The 16,305-nt window shown below is 53.9% G+C and overlaps 1 protein-coding gene and 1 pseudogene across 1 annotated transcript in view; both read right to left on the reverse strand.

Annotated features, from left to right (window-relative positions):
- NOS1 (nitric oxide synthase 1) overlaps positions 1-16,305 on the reverse strand; it is a gene marked incomplete at its 5' end in the record, with an annotated part of 85,244 nt that overhangs the window by 12,305 nt on the left and 56,634 nt on the right. The window contains 4 exon segments of the mRNA NM_001082385.1: positions 1,412-1,605; positions 8,794-8,872; positions 9,305-9,443; positions 12,926-13,100. Of these exon segments, the coding sequence (NP_001075854.1) occupies positions 1,412-1,605; positions 8,794-8,872; positions 9,305-9,443; positions 12,926-13,100 (587 nt within the window).
- On the reverse strand, positions 11,903-11,988 carry LOC127484767 (U2 spliceosomal RNA; annotated as a pseudogene).

Here is a 16,305-nt window from a genome sequence, read left to right on the forward strand (position 1 = left end):
GGGGCTGGATTTAGTCCGTGTTTCTCTCCAGGTGCTGCCTCCTTTAGGAATTCCCAGTATGGTTGTGACTATACAAGGGGTCTTGGAAAAGTTCACGGAAAATGAGCAGTATGACAAAATGATACTTGAATTTGTTATTTTTTGCACCAGAATAAACTTATGTGATTTTTTTTTAATTTATGGGCTGGCACTGTGGCGTAGCAGGTTAAACGCCTGCTTAAACAGTGCATATGGGCGCTGGTTCAAGTCCCAGTTGCTCCTCTTAGGATCTGGATCCTTGCTAATGCACCTGGGGAAGCAGCAGAAGATGGCCCAAGTTTTGGGCCTCTACACCCACATGGGAGACCCAGAGGAAGCTCCAGGCTCCTGGCTTCAGCCTGGCCCAGCCTCGGCTGTTGCAGGCATTTGGAGAATGAACCAGTGAATGGAAGATCTCTGTCTCATCCTCTCTCTTTATATAGATCTGTCTTTCAAGTAAATAAATTACTGATTAATTTATATTTGAAATATGGGGAGAGAGAGAGGGGGAGGGAGGGAGGGAGGCAGAGACATCTTCCATCTGTTGGCTTACTCCCCCAAATGCCAACAATAGCAGAGACTGGGCCAGGGGGGAAGCCAGGAGCCTGGAATTCAATCTGGGACTCCCACGGCAGGGACCCAAGTACTTGGACTATCATCTGGTGCCTCCCAGGACACACACGAACAGGAAGCTGGAATCAAAAGCAGAGCTGGGACTGGAATCCCTCCTCTGCCAGGAGCTGCAGGCATCGCGAGCTTGGTCAGCGCACCACGTACCCCTCCACCAGCCCGCCTGTTCATTCCGTTTTCCGCGAACTTTTGGAAGTCCCTACACACTGCTGTCACTGTCACATTCTACCTTGATTCCCACGGTGACTCCACTGCAATGGCCGCGGCCACGTACCACGCTGCCGTGGAAGGTCACCGTCTTTCCCAGGACCAGAGCCCTGGGCCCCTATGTGCCTGCTGAGCCGAGGCCCCAAGAGTCTTCTGCCTTGGACAGTCCCCAGCGTGAATATCAAAGACGCTCACGCCCACAGCCTGCAGCTTCAACCTAATGAGGTGAGAGCCAGTGGCCCCATCCCTGGCTGGCCATTGATTCTAAGAGGATGCGGGGTTAGATCTCAGCTGCTACTGCCTTGGTGGGCAGTGAGGCCCTGCAGCTGTCTCCAAGGGGAGGTGGAGGCAAGGAAAGCAGCAAAAGGGACCCCCACTGCACTCGGAGGAAGGGAGGAGCCTCATCTCCCCAGGGCTGGGCCGAGGCTGGTCAGAAAGGGGCATCTTCCTCTCCTGTCCAGGCTGCTGTGTGGGGAGAGGGATAGGTCTCCCCTTCCCCAGACACCCGGCCCCCCTGGGACTCCCTGGGCAGGGGCGGGGCTGCGGGGGGTGTTACCCAAAGCTGTGTTCCGCTCCTCCAGGAGCTCCACTTTGACCATCTGGTTGGCAGGGGGCGCGTCTTCCAGCCGCTCAATGAGGGCGTTCACGAGGTCCTCGTGGTTGCCAGGGAAGACCCCCAGGTGGTCCCCAGGCTGGTACTGCAGCTCCTGACTCCCGTTGGTGTGCAGACGCACGAAGATGGTGGAGCGGCTGTGGGGAGGGCGGGGGCAACCATGGGACAGGGGCCACTGCTCCTGTGCCGGGCCATCTCGGCTGCAGCCCCTGCCTTCCGTCCCTGTCCAGCCTCCCAGCCAGGCTGTGTCCCATCATTCCCAATGTCAGCCATGAGCTGAGGGCGCTCCCCGGGGCTCATCGGAATCCCCAGAGCAGCACTGCTCAGTCTCTCTTGCTGGCTCCTTCTCATCTCCCCAGACCCTGGGCGCTGATGCTCCCCAGGGCTCAGTTCTCAGAAATCTCTGCTTCTCTATCTTTCTGACCCCCAGCCTGCTTCCTCCTGTGGTTTGTGGTCTGTCCCTGACCAGTGAATTTGTCTGTTTTGTCCATGGCTCTGTCCCTGGTGCCCCCGCCAGCACACGGCACACACTGTGTGCTCAGGAAATGTGAATGAAGCAACACGACTGCCAGAAAAGCTCCTGTTCTCTGTACCAGCTGGGGTGCTCCCAGGCATCTGAACTGTTGGGGTCACCAGCAATGGGGTCACCAGTCAGTGCAATTCTACCTCTTCTGAGAATTCCAAGCTGTACCTCCTTTTGCAGCCAGGGGTCTTCATATTGTCATGGTCAAGGGCAAAACAAAACACCTTGACCTTAAGCTTGGGTTCCTTTTATGCACAAAGTCACCAATGTAACACCATTGAGAGCTCCAAGAAGGAAACACAGAGAGAAACTTGGTTACGCCCGCTGGGCCATGCGCCTTGGCATTGATGATTGTGTCTCAAGTTCAGGAGTGCTGGGCTCTCTAGCTGGCCTGCCGAATGCATGCTCCGAATGTGATTATTCTGGTTCTTCCTCGTTCTCGGGCAGGTGCAGCGCACTCTCCATGACACCTGCCGACGCTGGGTTGTGCGACACTTGGGCGAACCAAACCCTGCGCGTACTGAGCTACTGAGCCACTTGCTTTTCAGATCTGCCTTCTCTTCAGTGTCAGTTGGCTTTGCGTTGACAGAAACATTTGACATTCAACATGAAGCTTCTACATTCTCCACAGGATGTCAATCAACCTTAAATAGACCAATGGGACTCCTTACATAAAGGAGTTTTTGGCACAACCAACAGCCTTTTTGTGCTCCAAATAGCTGCCATTATTAAAAATAGTTGAGCTGGCACATTTTTTTTTTGGGGGGGTGGATCTTAACTATTCTTTTTTAAGATTTATTTATTTCTTTGGAAAGCAGAGTTATAGAGAGGAAAAGAGAGAGAGAAAGAGAGAGAGGGAGAGAGAGAGAGGGAGATCTTCCATCCATCCAGTGTTTCACTCCCCAGATGGCTGCAACAGCCAGGGCTGTGCCAGGCTGAAGGCAGGAGCCAGGAGTTCCATCCAGGTCTCCCATGCGGGTGCAGGGACCCAAGCACTCGGGCCATCTTCTGCTGCTTTCCCAGGCACATTAGCATTAGAGCGGAAGTGGAGCAGCCAGGACTTGAACTGGCACCCATATGAGATGCCAGCATTGCAGGCTTAAGCCCCTAGGCCACAACAGTGGCCCTTAAGTATTTTCTTGAAGCAAAGCACCCCTGTCCTTACTGTGGTGGGTGACTGATGGCAATGATTATGAAGGGTGGTGTTAAGGGCTGGGGTCCTCACTCCTTCTTTGGGAAGATCTTGCCCTCTGCAGGGCACTAATCTTGTCAATTATTTAGTCTTGCCCAACTGATTCTTCTCCAAACTGGCACCAGTCTTTGAGGCCATCAAAAAAATGTGGCAAAGACACCATTACCCACGACCGGCCCCAGAAAGGGAATTCGCAGCAGTGAACAGCCAGCAGGGGGCGCTGTGGCATTTCTAACGCGGACACCCCCAGTGCTCACGGGTGGCCCGCAAATCAGTTCCCGCTTCTCTGATGCTCGCGGCGTGCACAGAATAGAAGCGCCCAGGACCCGAACTTGCTGAGCTGGCTCACGCGCACAGCCGCGTCCTCCCGTGTCCTCCTGAGCGTGGCAGAAGGTGGCCGGGCAGATAAGGGGCAGGGGTGGGAGGGAGCAGGTGGACCGGAGGCGGCTGGCCCCTGTGGCCCTGTCTGCTGACTCAAGGGGGGCCCCTGCTGAGAAGTCCAGCACCCAGCGGCCACCCAGCTGCTGCCAGACGTGTGGCTGGGACCCAGGCTCCAGGGGGCAGCACTGGCCTGGATAACCATGTCTTCAACCTCAGATCTGCTGGGGGTGTGTGAGCTCCTATCTTCTGGTTTCCTCCCCCAATGCCTGCACAGCCAGGGCTGGGCTGTAGCCAGGAGCCAGGAGCCAGGAATTCCACTCTGGTCTCCCACATGGGCAGCACGGACCCAACCACTTGAGTTGTCACCTGCTGCCCCCAACCTGGGAGAACCTTAGCAGGAAGCTTCAACAGAGAACAGAGTCAAACCACAACCCAGGCACTCTGATGTGGGACGTGGGCATCCCCAGCGACCCCTTGACCACTACTCCCGACGCCTGCCCCCTCTACCTGCCTGTCCAAGCTTGGGATGCCCACGGGCCATTGAGAAGCAAAGGGGAGGGGGGAGAGGGAAGTGCAGGGACAGCAGTGGCCACGTGGGCCCTGCCCCTTGGAGGAGGCTCCTTGTGTGATATCACTCCCACATATGGAAGTGTGATGTGCCCAGGTACAGGCCTCCCCGCCCCGGCCCCCTGCATCATAGTGGTCCAATGACAGGTTTACAGGAGAAAGAACAACCTGCTAAAGTCCAGCACCGGAAAAAAAATAACCTAAAAACCCAAACACCTGACGCTCACTCTTCAATGGAAAGAGGAAACCTTGCCGGTCGTGAGCCACTGGAGCTCACAAGGTTCATTCGTTCGACAAGTTCACATCGAGTGTCACACGCTGTTCCAGGCACTGATGACAGCATGGTGGACAAGGGCTTCGTTTCCATGGAGAAGTCACCGCCAAAGATCTTAGATGGGGCTGGTGATGTCGATGGGTGGGTGGTCAGGGGTTGGGGGCAGGGGGCTGTGTCAGGATGGTCTGGGGGCCTCCCTGGTGATCGGGTTTTGTGAGCAGAGGCTTGAACAATGAGATGGAGTGGGCATGCAGAGATCTGGGGGCAGGGTATTCCGGAAAGGGAGACTGGCATGTGCAAAGGTCCTGGGGCAGGAAAACGGGGTGGTACATTGGCGGAAAGGAAAGGAGGCTGGGATGTTTGGAGTGGCAGGGGCCAGATGCCGAGGGCCTCGTCGTGACATCCCAGCCAGGAGTCTGGAGGCTTCCTTAGATGGCTGTGAAGCTCGGGAGAGACATACTTCAGTTTCTGCTTTTAGAAAATTTCTCAGGCCTGGTTTGGGGGCACAGCAGGTAAAGCTGCCACTTCTGATGCTGGGCATCCCATATGGGCATCAGTTCAAGTCCCGGCTGCTCTGTTTCTGATCCAGCTCCCTGCTAATAGCTTGTGGAAAGCAGAAGATGGCCCATGTGTTTGGTCCCCTGCCACCCCCATGGGAAACCGGGAGGAAGCTCCTGGCTCTTGGTCTTGGCCTGGCCCAGCCCTGGCTGTTGCAGCCACCTGTGGAGTGAACCAGTGAATAGAAGACCTCTCTGTTTCTCCCTCCATCTCTCTACAACTCTGACTTTCAAATAAATAAAGAAATCTTTAAAGAAAGAAAGTTGGTCTGCCTGCTGCTTGGCAGGTGGATCTTTGAGAGAAAGCCCAAGACACAAGGGGTCAAGGGAGGCGGCTACTCCAGTCTCAGGGCGGAGACGGCTGTGGCTTTGCTTAGGGTAGCGGCTGAGGGTCTGAGATGCAGATGGACAAGGTCAAGAGCATCCCTGAGCTACTCCGGTGAAGCGAGGGGGCGGGGGTTGGAGGAGAGGCAGGGACGACCTGGGAGGGCTGGGCAGAAGCCAGCTCTTGGCGAGCCCTGTTCAGATGAGCAAGGCTGCAGAGGGGAGACTTCATGCAAGAGGAGATGAGAACGCAGGGCTCTCGGGTTCTCTCCAGTCCCGTGAGTGCCTGGCTTGGCAGATAAGATGTCTGTGTCCCACACTGCACTGCTGGGTTCCTGTCCAGGCTCCAGCCTCCTGCTAACGCACACCCTGGGAGGCAGCAGGGAGGAGGGCTCAAGTAGTTGGGTCCCTGCCACCGACGTGGGAGCCCTGGATGGAGTTTCTGACCATTGCAAGCATCTGGGGAGTGAACCAATGGATGGGCTCTCGCTCTTGCTCTCGCTCTCGCTCTCTCTCCTGTCTTATGCCTCTCAAATAAATAAACTTAAAAAAGAGTTCTCCCCACGAGGTGCCCTCTGCCGTCACATCTGCTACTTCCGCCGGCTCCTCCATGCACCACACCTTCGCTGCTGCGGTTTTGTCTTGCTGCCTCCCCTGCTCCGTTCCCTCCGTTCTTCAAGCCCACTCTGAGTGCCTCGGCTCCAGCCTGCACCCGCCCCTCCCTCCTGACTTCCAGGACGGCTCCCACCCACCCCCACCCCGCCGTGAGCATGCCCTTCCACGGTCCCTTCCACTCTGTTTGCTCCCTGTTGCCCGTGCAGCCCGGCGTTGATTTCCAGGCAAGGGCATGAGGATGGCAGGCACTCTCCTTGGCTGTGCAAGAATTACCCTCCAAAGGCTGTTTACTGCCTCTGAAGCTCTTGGCTGGCCGTGAAGAGCCCAGAGCGCGGGTGCTTTGTGAGATCCCGGTGATGGGCTCCTGGGCCAAACAGCCCAACCTTGGCCTTGGGCAGGGGAACATCGGAGAGTTGTGCTTTTCCATCCAATTCTCCTAACCCTCCCCTTTTTCATAAACCTGCAAAGCTGGAACTGGTATTAAGCCTGCAAATAGGCAGTGCCACAGGGCAGGCTTTGGAGAAGCCGAGCAGCGAGGTATAACCTGGGCCTGCCGTGCTGATGCACAGCTGATTGGAATCCACGCGCAGTGCCCAGCCTTGCGTGGAATCTTCTCCTGCTCACGCCCACCAGACCCTCGGTCTAGAGTCGGGCGCCCTTGCTGGAGATGGAAGGGGGTGCATGCGGGGACTTTCGTTCAACTCAGCATCGAAACACTTCTCAGTTCTCCTTGCTATTTCTGTTCCACAGCTTGCAAAGCAATTTGTACGCTGGGCTTTCATAGTTTGTCACCGAAAGAAATTTCCATCAGATTCTTCATCCCTTCTCTCCCAACACTGCTGCTGCTGCCCTACTTTTTCAGAGGGCATAAATGGAAACTCGGAGACATAATTCAAACACAGAGCCCCTTTCTAGATCACAGGCCGTTACACTAAGGCATTTAACTGGCTTTTCCAAGGGGTTGGTCTCCTGGTCCATTTCGTTAATGTTTGAGGACCTAGGAGAGAACGCGAGAGCCCTGGAATTCTGTGTTGGGGCTTGTTTCACCCACAGCTTGGGAGACCACAGCAGCACCCATGCCACGTTTGCAGCTAAGACAGGACGGAGTGCTAAGCAGAACTTATGATACACTGGCTGTGTCAGGTAGCTCACCTCCCACACCCACTGCTGCCTTGCAATGGCCCTGGTGGCCTCCTGTGTCCCCCGAATCTGGGGACAGAAAACCAGGTCGGCGTGGCCTTCAACAAGTACCTTCTGTCCCTTCTATGTAAAACGTGGCAGGTAACGGCACCTACTCCCTGGGCTGGCTGGAATTAGGAGAGCTCCCACAGGGGGAACTCAGCCCCATGCCTGGGACATCGAAAGCACGAGAAATGTCAGCGACCTTTCGAGCCATTGCTCTCAGCTTACAGACAAGGAGTCAGGGTTCAGAGTGCCTGGGTGACTTGGCCAAGGCCACACAGCTGGTGCAGGGCGGAGAGGGGCTCGGAAAGCCCCGGCTGTGAGCTCCAGAGCCCACTCTTTGTTCCCGGCTCTGCAGAGAATCGAGATTTCAAAAGGTCTTCATGGGCTGTCACTGCGAAGTGAAAAAGATTCCATTCAACAGGGATCAGTGCCGAGGCCTTCATTAGCGCCGCGGGAGTGACTTCTGCGCGTCGCCGGCTGGGCGGGCTGGGTTTGATCATTGTGAGAAGGCGTGATGTGGAGGGGCAGCAAGGACACGGGCTCCACGCAGCAGCCGTGGGCTGTCAGGAGGGCACCCGGCACGGGCAAGAATAGCCTCGCACACACTCAGCAGCGATCACATGGTCTCGAGCGTGTGGTAACCCGGTGCCGCAGGCCAGGGTGTGTCCTTCCACTAAAGCCAACGGCTGGGGAAGAACGACTAGTAGGCACCAAGGCGCGAGGGCTGCTGGTCCGCATCCTTAGTCATCTACCCTCGCCGGGAGGAAGTGAAGTTGCTTTGGTTGTCACCGGAGATGCCGGGAGACAGATCGTGGTTGGAGCAGGTGTTAAGATATTAGGCTATGTAATATAGATTAGATATGGGGTTCTGTCGCATAATAAGATGATTCCTAACACTTCAAAACACAGAGTGGATGTTGTGAGAGCTAATGAGCCTCCCATCAAGCTAAAGAAATGTAAACAGAATCCGGGCAGCTAGTGTTCAGCACTCCACCAAAAAGTGCTGTAGAATAAGGAGACGCACGGACTGAGTGGTTTCTGACTTAGATGCCAGGGGACTGTGAACTTGCGGCAGCTCTGCAAGGATGTGGTCCGTTGTCCAAAGGGACTCATTAAGGGAGTGGGCAATTAGCGCTGATTACAAACAAAGCAAGCAAGTGGGCATTTAGCCTGGTACTCAAGACAGTCGTAGCTCATGCTGGAGAGCCTGGGTTCAATTCTTGGCTCTGGCTCCTGCTGCCTGACCCCAGCTTCCTGTTCATACAGACTCTGCGAGGCACTGGGTGATGGCTCAAGTGCTTGGGCCCCTGCCACCCATGTGGGAGACCTGGACGGAGTTCTTGGCACCTGGCTCAGCCCAGGCTGCTGCTGGCATTTGGGGGGGAGTGAACCAGTAGATGGCAGCTCTCTCTCTCTTTCTCTCTCTCTTTGCCTGTTTGCCTCTCAAATAAATAAAAAGCAATGCAAGAAAGACTCAGAAACCCCCCTCTCTTTGCTCTTTTCGCAGTGGCCAGTGCCGTCTCCCTTTCTGCATGACCAAGGGAGAACAAGACAAGCAAATGCAGCAAAGGATGAGCGGTCTTGGCGCTCTGCAACAGGTGCGAGGTGGAACCCGGGCCTCAGCCTCACCCAGGCCTGCTCCCTTGGGCTGGGCGGCCCTGGCAGCATGGCGGGTGGCCAGCTCTGCAGGAAGCAAGGTGCTCTTACCTGGATTTAGGGCTCTGGAGGTTTTGACGGCTAAGGAGCCGAGCGGCGGAGACTCGCTTCTTGTGGACACTGGAAAGGCCTGCGGGGGAGGGAAACAGCGGGATTCCAGAGGGGAGGCTGAAGATGCCTCAAAAAGTGCCCCCAGGTCTTTGGGGGCTCTCAGCTCCCACTTGTGCCCTGTGCTGGGGTCAGCTGAAACCCCGGGGGAAGGGGCCGGGCAGGCATCGGTTGGGATGGGGGCAGTGTCTGTGATAACGTAGAACACAAAGGAGAGTTGGTTGCGCTCGTTCAAGGGCTGCACCAGGAAGTCACACACACCTGGGCGGGGCGGGGACCTCCAGGCCCCTTGCTGCTGAGCGGAGGTGGGGGCCATGTTTATTTTGGGAGGACTGCACTGCAGAGAGGCCCAGGCCCCCAGGCGCATCTTCTCTGGGCACCCACAGGAGGTGGATCTCCTGACTTCTCTCCCACTATGTCCTGAACGCCTCCCCTGCCCCGTGGGGAGAGGCACCTTGTGTCAGTCCGGGGGCTTCGGCCACGTAGGTGAGGCGGAACTTGTTCCTCTTCCAGCTGCGGTCGTTGCTGATCAGGGAATTGTTCGCCTTCTCGATGTTGACGTCATCCCCCACGCAGAACACGTCACAGGCCGCCTGCGGCACACACGGGGCTCGCGGTGACCTCCTTCAGCCAAGACGGGCTCCTCCCCACCAGCTCTAAGTCATGGCCTGTATCTCTCTATTCATCCCCCCGCCACCCTTCCTCCCTTCCACCCACTCACCCACCCCTCTATCCACCCATCCCTCCATCCACCCTTCCTCCCATCCATCCATCCATCCATCCATCATCCATCCCTCTATCCCTCTCTCCACCCTTCTTCCCTTCCATCCATCCCCCCTCTATCCACCTACCCCTCTCCCCACCCTTTCTCCCACCCATCCATCCATGCACCCATCCCTCTAGCCACTCTTCCGCCCTTCTATCTGCCCACCCATCCATCCTTTGCCCCTCCCCTCCATCCATCCATCCACACACTCATACATATCCATCTGATATAATTTTGAGTGCCTTGGACGTGCCGGGCATATCACATTTACCTCTGAGTTTAGGATCTAACCTCTACTTGAGATAACACTACTGTGTCATTTATTCCTTAACCCCACATGGGTAAAGGGTCACTATTAATGGAGAAAGTAAACGCCATAGAACCTCTAATCCATCTTTCTTGAAAGATGTAAAACATTATACAGAGGCAGAGCATACGGTACATCTGGATGCCTGCATCACATTTTTACTTCCTTTTTTCTTTGTGTCAAGCTCATTAGTTCTCCAACTTTAATGATCCTGTTCGGAATTAATTTTTTGAGATTAGAAGCCACTGATAATTAAACACTTTCTCAAAGGTAGCTTTTCCCATAGTTTGGCCTCGGACTGTTTTGAAAACAATCCAAATGTTCACCGACAGACGAAAGGATTAACAAAACAAGGTGCAGCCACACCACGGAAGATTGTTTGATCATAAAAGGGATGAAGTCGTCACACCGGATCCAACGTGGGTAACACTCGAGAACGTCCCAAGTGGAAGAAGCCAGTAACGAAAGACCCCGACTGCATGATGCCAGTCGTATGAAACGTCTAGAACAGGGGAGTCTGAGTTGGGAATTGGATTAGTGGTTGCTAGAGAGGGGGGTGGGATGGGAGGATGGGGGTTGAGAGCTAAAGGGTCAAAGACTTTTTTTTTTTTTTTTTTGACAGGTAGAGTGGATAGTGAAAGAGAGAGACAGAGAGAAAGGTCTTCCTTTTTGCCGTTGGTTCACCCTCCAAAGGCCGCCACGGCTGGCGCGCTGCGGCCGGCGCACCACGCCGATCCGAAGGCAGGAGCCAGGTACTTCTCCTGGTCTCCCATGGGGTGCAGGGCCCAAGCACTTGGGCCATCCTCCACTGCATTCCCTGGCCACAGCAGAGAGCTGGCCTGGAAGAGGGGCAACCGGGACAGAATCCGGCACCCCGACAGGGACTAGAACCCGGTGTGCCAGTGCCGCAAGGCGGAGGATTAGCCTAGTGAGCTGCAGCGCCAGCCAGTGTCAAAGACTTTTAACAGGTCTCGCTTCCGGGATGCTCAGCCAAGGCTGCTTGACTGAAGTCAAGATCCAGACAGGGATCCCCAAGTGCAGAAGTCGCGGGGTGAGCTCAGCTCTGCTTGTCTAGAAGAAAAGTGGGAACGCAGCGTCCCCACCTGGGCATTCCTGGAGCGCAGGGGCCTCCGTGTGCGTGTGCCAGCAAGACGAAGAGTCCCATGGGAAAGACAGAGGGTGCGCTCTCCCTTCCTGCTCCTGGGGCTACCGAGGAAAATGCGTCCGGGGGCTGGGGAAGGAGCAGGTGGAGGAGACAGAGTCCACACCCAGTGCCCCCAGCCCAGGGAGGCCAGCGTAATCGTGAGTCCCTGGCTCACTCCCTCTGCTGCCGCGATGGACACATTCTGCATGGGCTGCTTGTGGCCACTGGGCAAATCAAATGTGGCCAGTGCAACTGCGGAATGCAATTTTTAATTCTATTTATTTTTTAACCTTATCTTCCTCTCTCTGTATTTCCTAATATACACAATTCACCATTATAGGGACTGGCGCTGTGGCATAGCAGATTAAGCCACCGCCTGTGATACCAGCATCCCATACGGGCGCTGGTTCAAGTCCTGGCTGCTCCATTTCCAATCCAGCTCCCTGCTAATGCACCTAGGAAAGCAGCAGAAGATGGCCCAAGTGCTCAGGCCCCTGCCATCCATGCGAGAGACGCAGATGGAGTTTCTGGCTCCTGAATTCCAGGCTGGCCCAGCCCTGGCTGTTGTGGCCATTGGGGGAGTGGACCCGTGGATAGAAGCTCTCTCTCTCTCTCTCTTTCAAATAAATAAAATAATCTTTTAAAAACTTCACCGTTTTAAAATGTACAATTCAGTGGCAATCATCATGTCTATCTAGTTCTAGAACATTCTTATCACCCCAAAAGAAAACGCCAGAGCCATTAGCAGTCATTTCCAGTTCCCACTCCCCTCAGCCCTATCTTCCATCCGTGTGGATTTTCCTATTCTGGACTTGCACAGGAACGGTGTCCTACGATATGTTGCCTTTTTTTTTTTTTTTTTTTTTTTGCAATGCAAACTAGATACTACACTTGATCTTAGCCAAAAGGCCAAGAAGCAATGCAATACAAACTAGAAAATGTTTTAACTTAATGAAAATAAAAATGCAACATATCAAAATATAGAGAATGCAACAAAGGAATGCAGAGAAGGACATGTTTGGCTTAAAATACGTGCATTAGCAAAAATAAATGCATCTGGAGGTACGCAAGCTTAAGCACCAGAGCAGAGAACAAGAAATAAAATAATCCCAGAGAAATAGCCAACGACAGGTTGGGTCTTGAAAAACACAAACAAGTGTGATGGGTCTTTAGCTCTATTGGCCAAGAAAAGATATGCAAATTGGCATGTGGTCTTTTGCAACTGGCTTCTTTCACTTAGCGTCCTGCATTCCAGGTTCACCTGTGGTGTGCTACTTATGGGTACTTCATCCCCTCCTGTGGCCAAAAGATGCCCCAACATATGGTTAACCCACGCTTTATTTAGCCACTCGTTGTAGTTGATTTAAAGTCATTTAGGTTGACATCTAAATGGCCACGTGTGGCCAGCAACTACCGTGCTGGTGAGTGACATGGGACCCAGGAGGGACAAGCTCGTCCCAGCAGACGATCTGGGGAGATTTGAGCTCTGGTTTAACGAGGCATGGCCCATCGGCCTGGCTGGGACTCCGTTTCTCGGGTGCTGGTCTACCCAACGTGAAGTGGGGAGACAGTGCTCTGAGTTCTGAGCTTCCCAGGCTCTAGGACCAGCTCCTTGCCCACAATGCACCATGCTGGATTGGGGGTGGAAAGCGTGTGTGTGTGTGTGTGCATGCATGTGTGTATATGTGTGCATGCGCGTGCACAGGCCATCCAGCCTCACCCGAGCTGTTTCAAGCTCTACCTGGGACAGATGCCAGGAGTTCTCTCAAGTGCTTTCTCTTCCTTAGTGGTTTAGGCCACGTCCCTAAGTGGTGAGGGACACCTCGCTTCCTGCCCTAGGTTCATGAGGTCAGATTACCTTGAAGACCTTCTTGGCCCAGGTCCTGAAGGCCTCTTCCTGCCCGCAGAGCTCATCTCCTTCTCTCATCTTCAGGATCCTCTCCCCTCCCAGCTCTTCCAGGAGGGTGTCCACGGCATGTCCGAAGGCGCAGAAGTGAGGGTACGCCCGTGAGCCCAGGCCGAACACGGAGAACCTACCAAGGACAAACAAGAAGTCCACGCTGGAGGACTTCGGGTTGATAGGGGCAGGAGTGTTTGGTGTTAGGGGCTCAACTGTGTTCCCCCCAAATTCACACGCTGGACTACTAATCCCCATGTAACTAGGTTTGGAGATAGGGCCTTTAAGAGGTAATTAAGGTTAAATGCCATTATAAGCGTAAGGCCCCAATACAGTCTCTCTGTCTGTTTGTCTCTGTCTTGTCTCTCTCTCTGCACAATGGGAATGCAGCTGCTGCCAGCCAGGAGGAGAGGGCTCACCAGAAACTAACCTTACTGGCACCTTGATCTTGGGCTTTTAGCTTCTGGAACCATAAAAAAAAATAAGTTTCTTCCACCCAGTCTGTGTTCGCTGACAAACAGACGTGGTGGTCAGGTGCCCCACACCCCACTCATGGACATTAATTAACCTGTGAGCCTGAGAGCCCACGAGTGCTTTCCTCCCCTCCTTTGGTCCATGCACGGCATAGGAGAAAACCCTAAAGTGTCCTCAGGATGAGCCGGGAACAGCAATTCACTGGAAGTACTGCTTATTCCTAAACTGGACTAACGGGAGAAGTTAGTCTATGTTTTCCAAAGGTGTGAATCCTACAAGTGACATAACTAGTTTAGCTTTAAGTACAAAGATAACAAGAGCTCTAACAAGGGGGTCGTTGGGGACCTGTGTTGGTGAACAGGCCAGACAAGGACTTGTCATGAGCGCATCAGATGTTGGTGTGTAAACAAGACCTTCTAAAAGAGGTTAAAAGAGGTCCCACCAGGTTGGCTCCATCCCTTGCAGTCTCTGTGAGAATTAATTTGCTTCACGAACACTCTGCAATGTTGGCGCCTGAACCAGGGTGGGTGAAGCTACTGAGACCCTGCTCCATTCCGGGGTGGGGATGCCATGGAGGGCTGGGCCTGGGCGGCCTCTTGCTAGTCCACAGATCTGCAGGGACTTTGTGATATGCAGCCGGGACTTGGTCCTCACTGGAGCTCTAGACCTCACAGGGACTGGAGTGCTTCCTTCGGGATCCGAGTGTCCTGCTGGAGGCGGACACCTCGGACAAGCCGAGGAGAGCTACCGAGTCACTCCAGACAGGGCCGGGCCCTGCCCTTGAATCTCTCTCTCTTTAAATTATGCATTTGGACTTGCACTTGGAAAGGAGAGTGAGAGAGAGAGAGTGAGAGAGAGAGAGAGAGAGAGAGAGGTCTTCCATCTGTTGATTCACTCCCTAAATGCCCACAAGAGCTAGGGCTGGTCCAAACCAAAGCCAGGAGCCAGGAACTAATCCCACGTGGAGAGCAGAAACATGAGTACCTGAGCCATCGTCACAGCCTCCCGGGAGAGCATCAGCAGGAGAGTGGAGTGGGGGGCAGAGGCAGGACTGCAGCCCGGGGCCCCTGAAGTGGGACACCGGCATTCCCCCTGGCATCCGAGCTGCCGCACCAAACGCCCACCCCCGTCAATCCCTTTTGTAGGATGATGGAACAAGATGGCAACAGAGTGAGACAGGGGAGGGAGGTGGGAGAAGAGGATGTTGGGGAGGGAACCTCCATCGTTGGAAGATGAACTGGAGATGGGTCCAGGGAGCTCAGATCCAGCGACAGCTAACTGAGGCTGACAGCCACTCCTCCCAGTCCATAGTCATGCTGTCCCATTTAACCCCCCTCCCTCCTGCCCCCCTATCCCTCGGATTCCACAGCCTCCTCCATAAAGCGTATTGGATTCCGCAGCGTTCTCCCTCTGCCACTCCTTAACCCATGACCTCTGTAATCTAGATACTTCACACTTTCCTTCCAAGGTGGTGTGGAGAGATGCTCACCGCCTGGGTCACCTTGCCTTGCATCCCTGCCCCAAGTTGTCCACCTTGGTGTCAGTCCAACGAGACATGGGAAGTTCTAGCAGTGGGCATGCCTAGTGGTCAAGACGCCGTGATGTCTGCCACAGCTGATGGCCAGACGTCGCTCATTCCTCATTTATAGAGTGGACGTGCCTCTCATCGCTCCTCGTTAGCTCCCCAAGCCCAATGCCAAGGTTTAGATGTCTGTGTTGATCCAAAGCTACTCCCGCTGAGAGGGCACCAGTGGGTGGGGCCTCTGGCACGAACGGGCTTGGTGCCCAGCCCAAGGGCTGGAGAGACCAGGGGTCTTCCCTGTGGCCCTGCGAGGATGCAGTGAGGAGACGACAGCTGTGCACAGGGCAGAGTCCTCCCAGACACCACCTCTGCCTTGAACTGGGGCTTCTCAGCCTGCAGACGTGTGAGCGCTATGTTTCTGCACTTTCTAAGCCACCAGGTTTGTAGAATCTTCTGACAGCATCCCAGTTCCACGACAATCTTCATTTTATGATTTCAAAATTCCCATTTTAAGCCTCTACACTTGGGAGCTGGCAAGTTTTTTTTTTTTTTAAATGCTGAGAATTGATTTATTGGGCAGAAACCTGTTTGAGATTGGCTAAAATCAAAGATGCCATCCAAAGGAGCCTATTCATCACACATGTCACCATACTTGTGGGTTTTTGTTTTTTTTTTTTGAATTTTAAAAAAGTTTTAGGGGGCTGGCACTGTGGCATAGTAGGTTAAGCCTCTGCTTGTAGTGCCAACATCCCATGTGAGTGTTGGTTCAAGTCCTGGCTGCTCCTTTTCCAATCCAGCTCCCTGCTATGGCCTGGGAAGGCAGTAGAAGATGGACCAAGTGCTTGGGCCCCTGCATCCACGTGGGAGACCCGGAAGAAGCTCCTGGCTCCTGGCTTCAGATCAGCTCAGCTCCGGCCATTGCAGCCATTTGAGGAGTGAACCAGAGTGTGGAAGACCTTTCTCTCTGTCTCTCCTTGTCTCTATAATTCTACTTCTCAAGTGAATAAATAACCCTTTAAAGAAGTTTTTAGTTAGTTTTAACTTCTTACAGTAGGACTAGATAATAAATATTTTTAGGCTAGTAGGCCACGAAGCAGAATCAAAATTATTATGTGGGTACTTAAATAACATGAGAGAAAACAAATTCTTGCACATTTTTATTGACAAAATTGAAGTCATAATAAGAATTGACTACAATTTTGCCTTACAGCTAATTGGGGCGCAATTGGGATGTTTTCTACCATCCAATTAATTACAAAAGTTCATCTGTTAAAAAAAAAATCACTCATGGGTTGTACAACATATGCAGTGGCCAGCAGGCAATATGCTGCCAACCTCTGCTGTG

This window comes from Oryctolagus cuniculus, chromosome 21 (genome assembly GCF_051225735.1).
Source record: "Oryctolagus cuniculus isolate XC-2025 breed Fujian yellow rabbit chromosome 21, ASM5122573v1, whole genome shotgun sequence".
NCBI classification, from domain to species: domain Eukaryota; kingdom Metazoa; phylum Chordata; class Mammalia; order Lagomorpha; family Leporidae; genus Oryctolagus; species Oryctolagus cuniculus.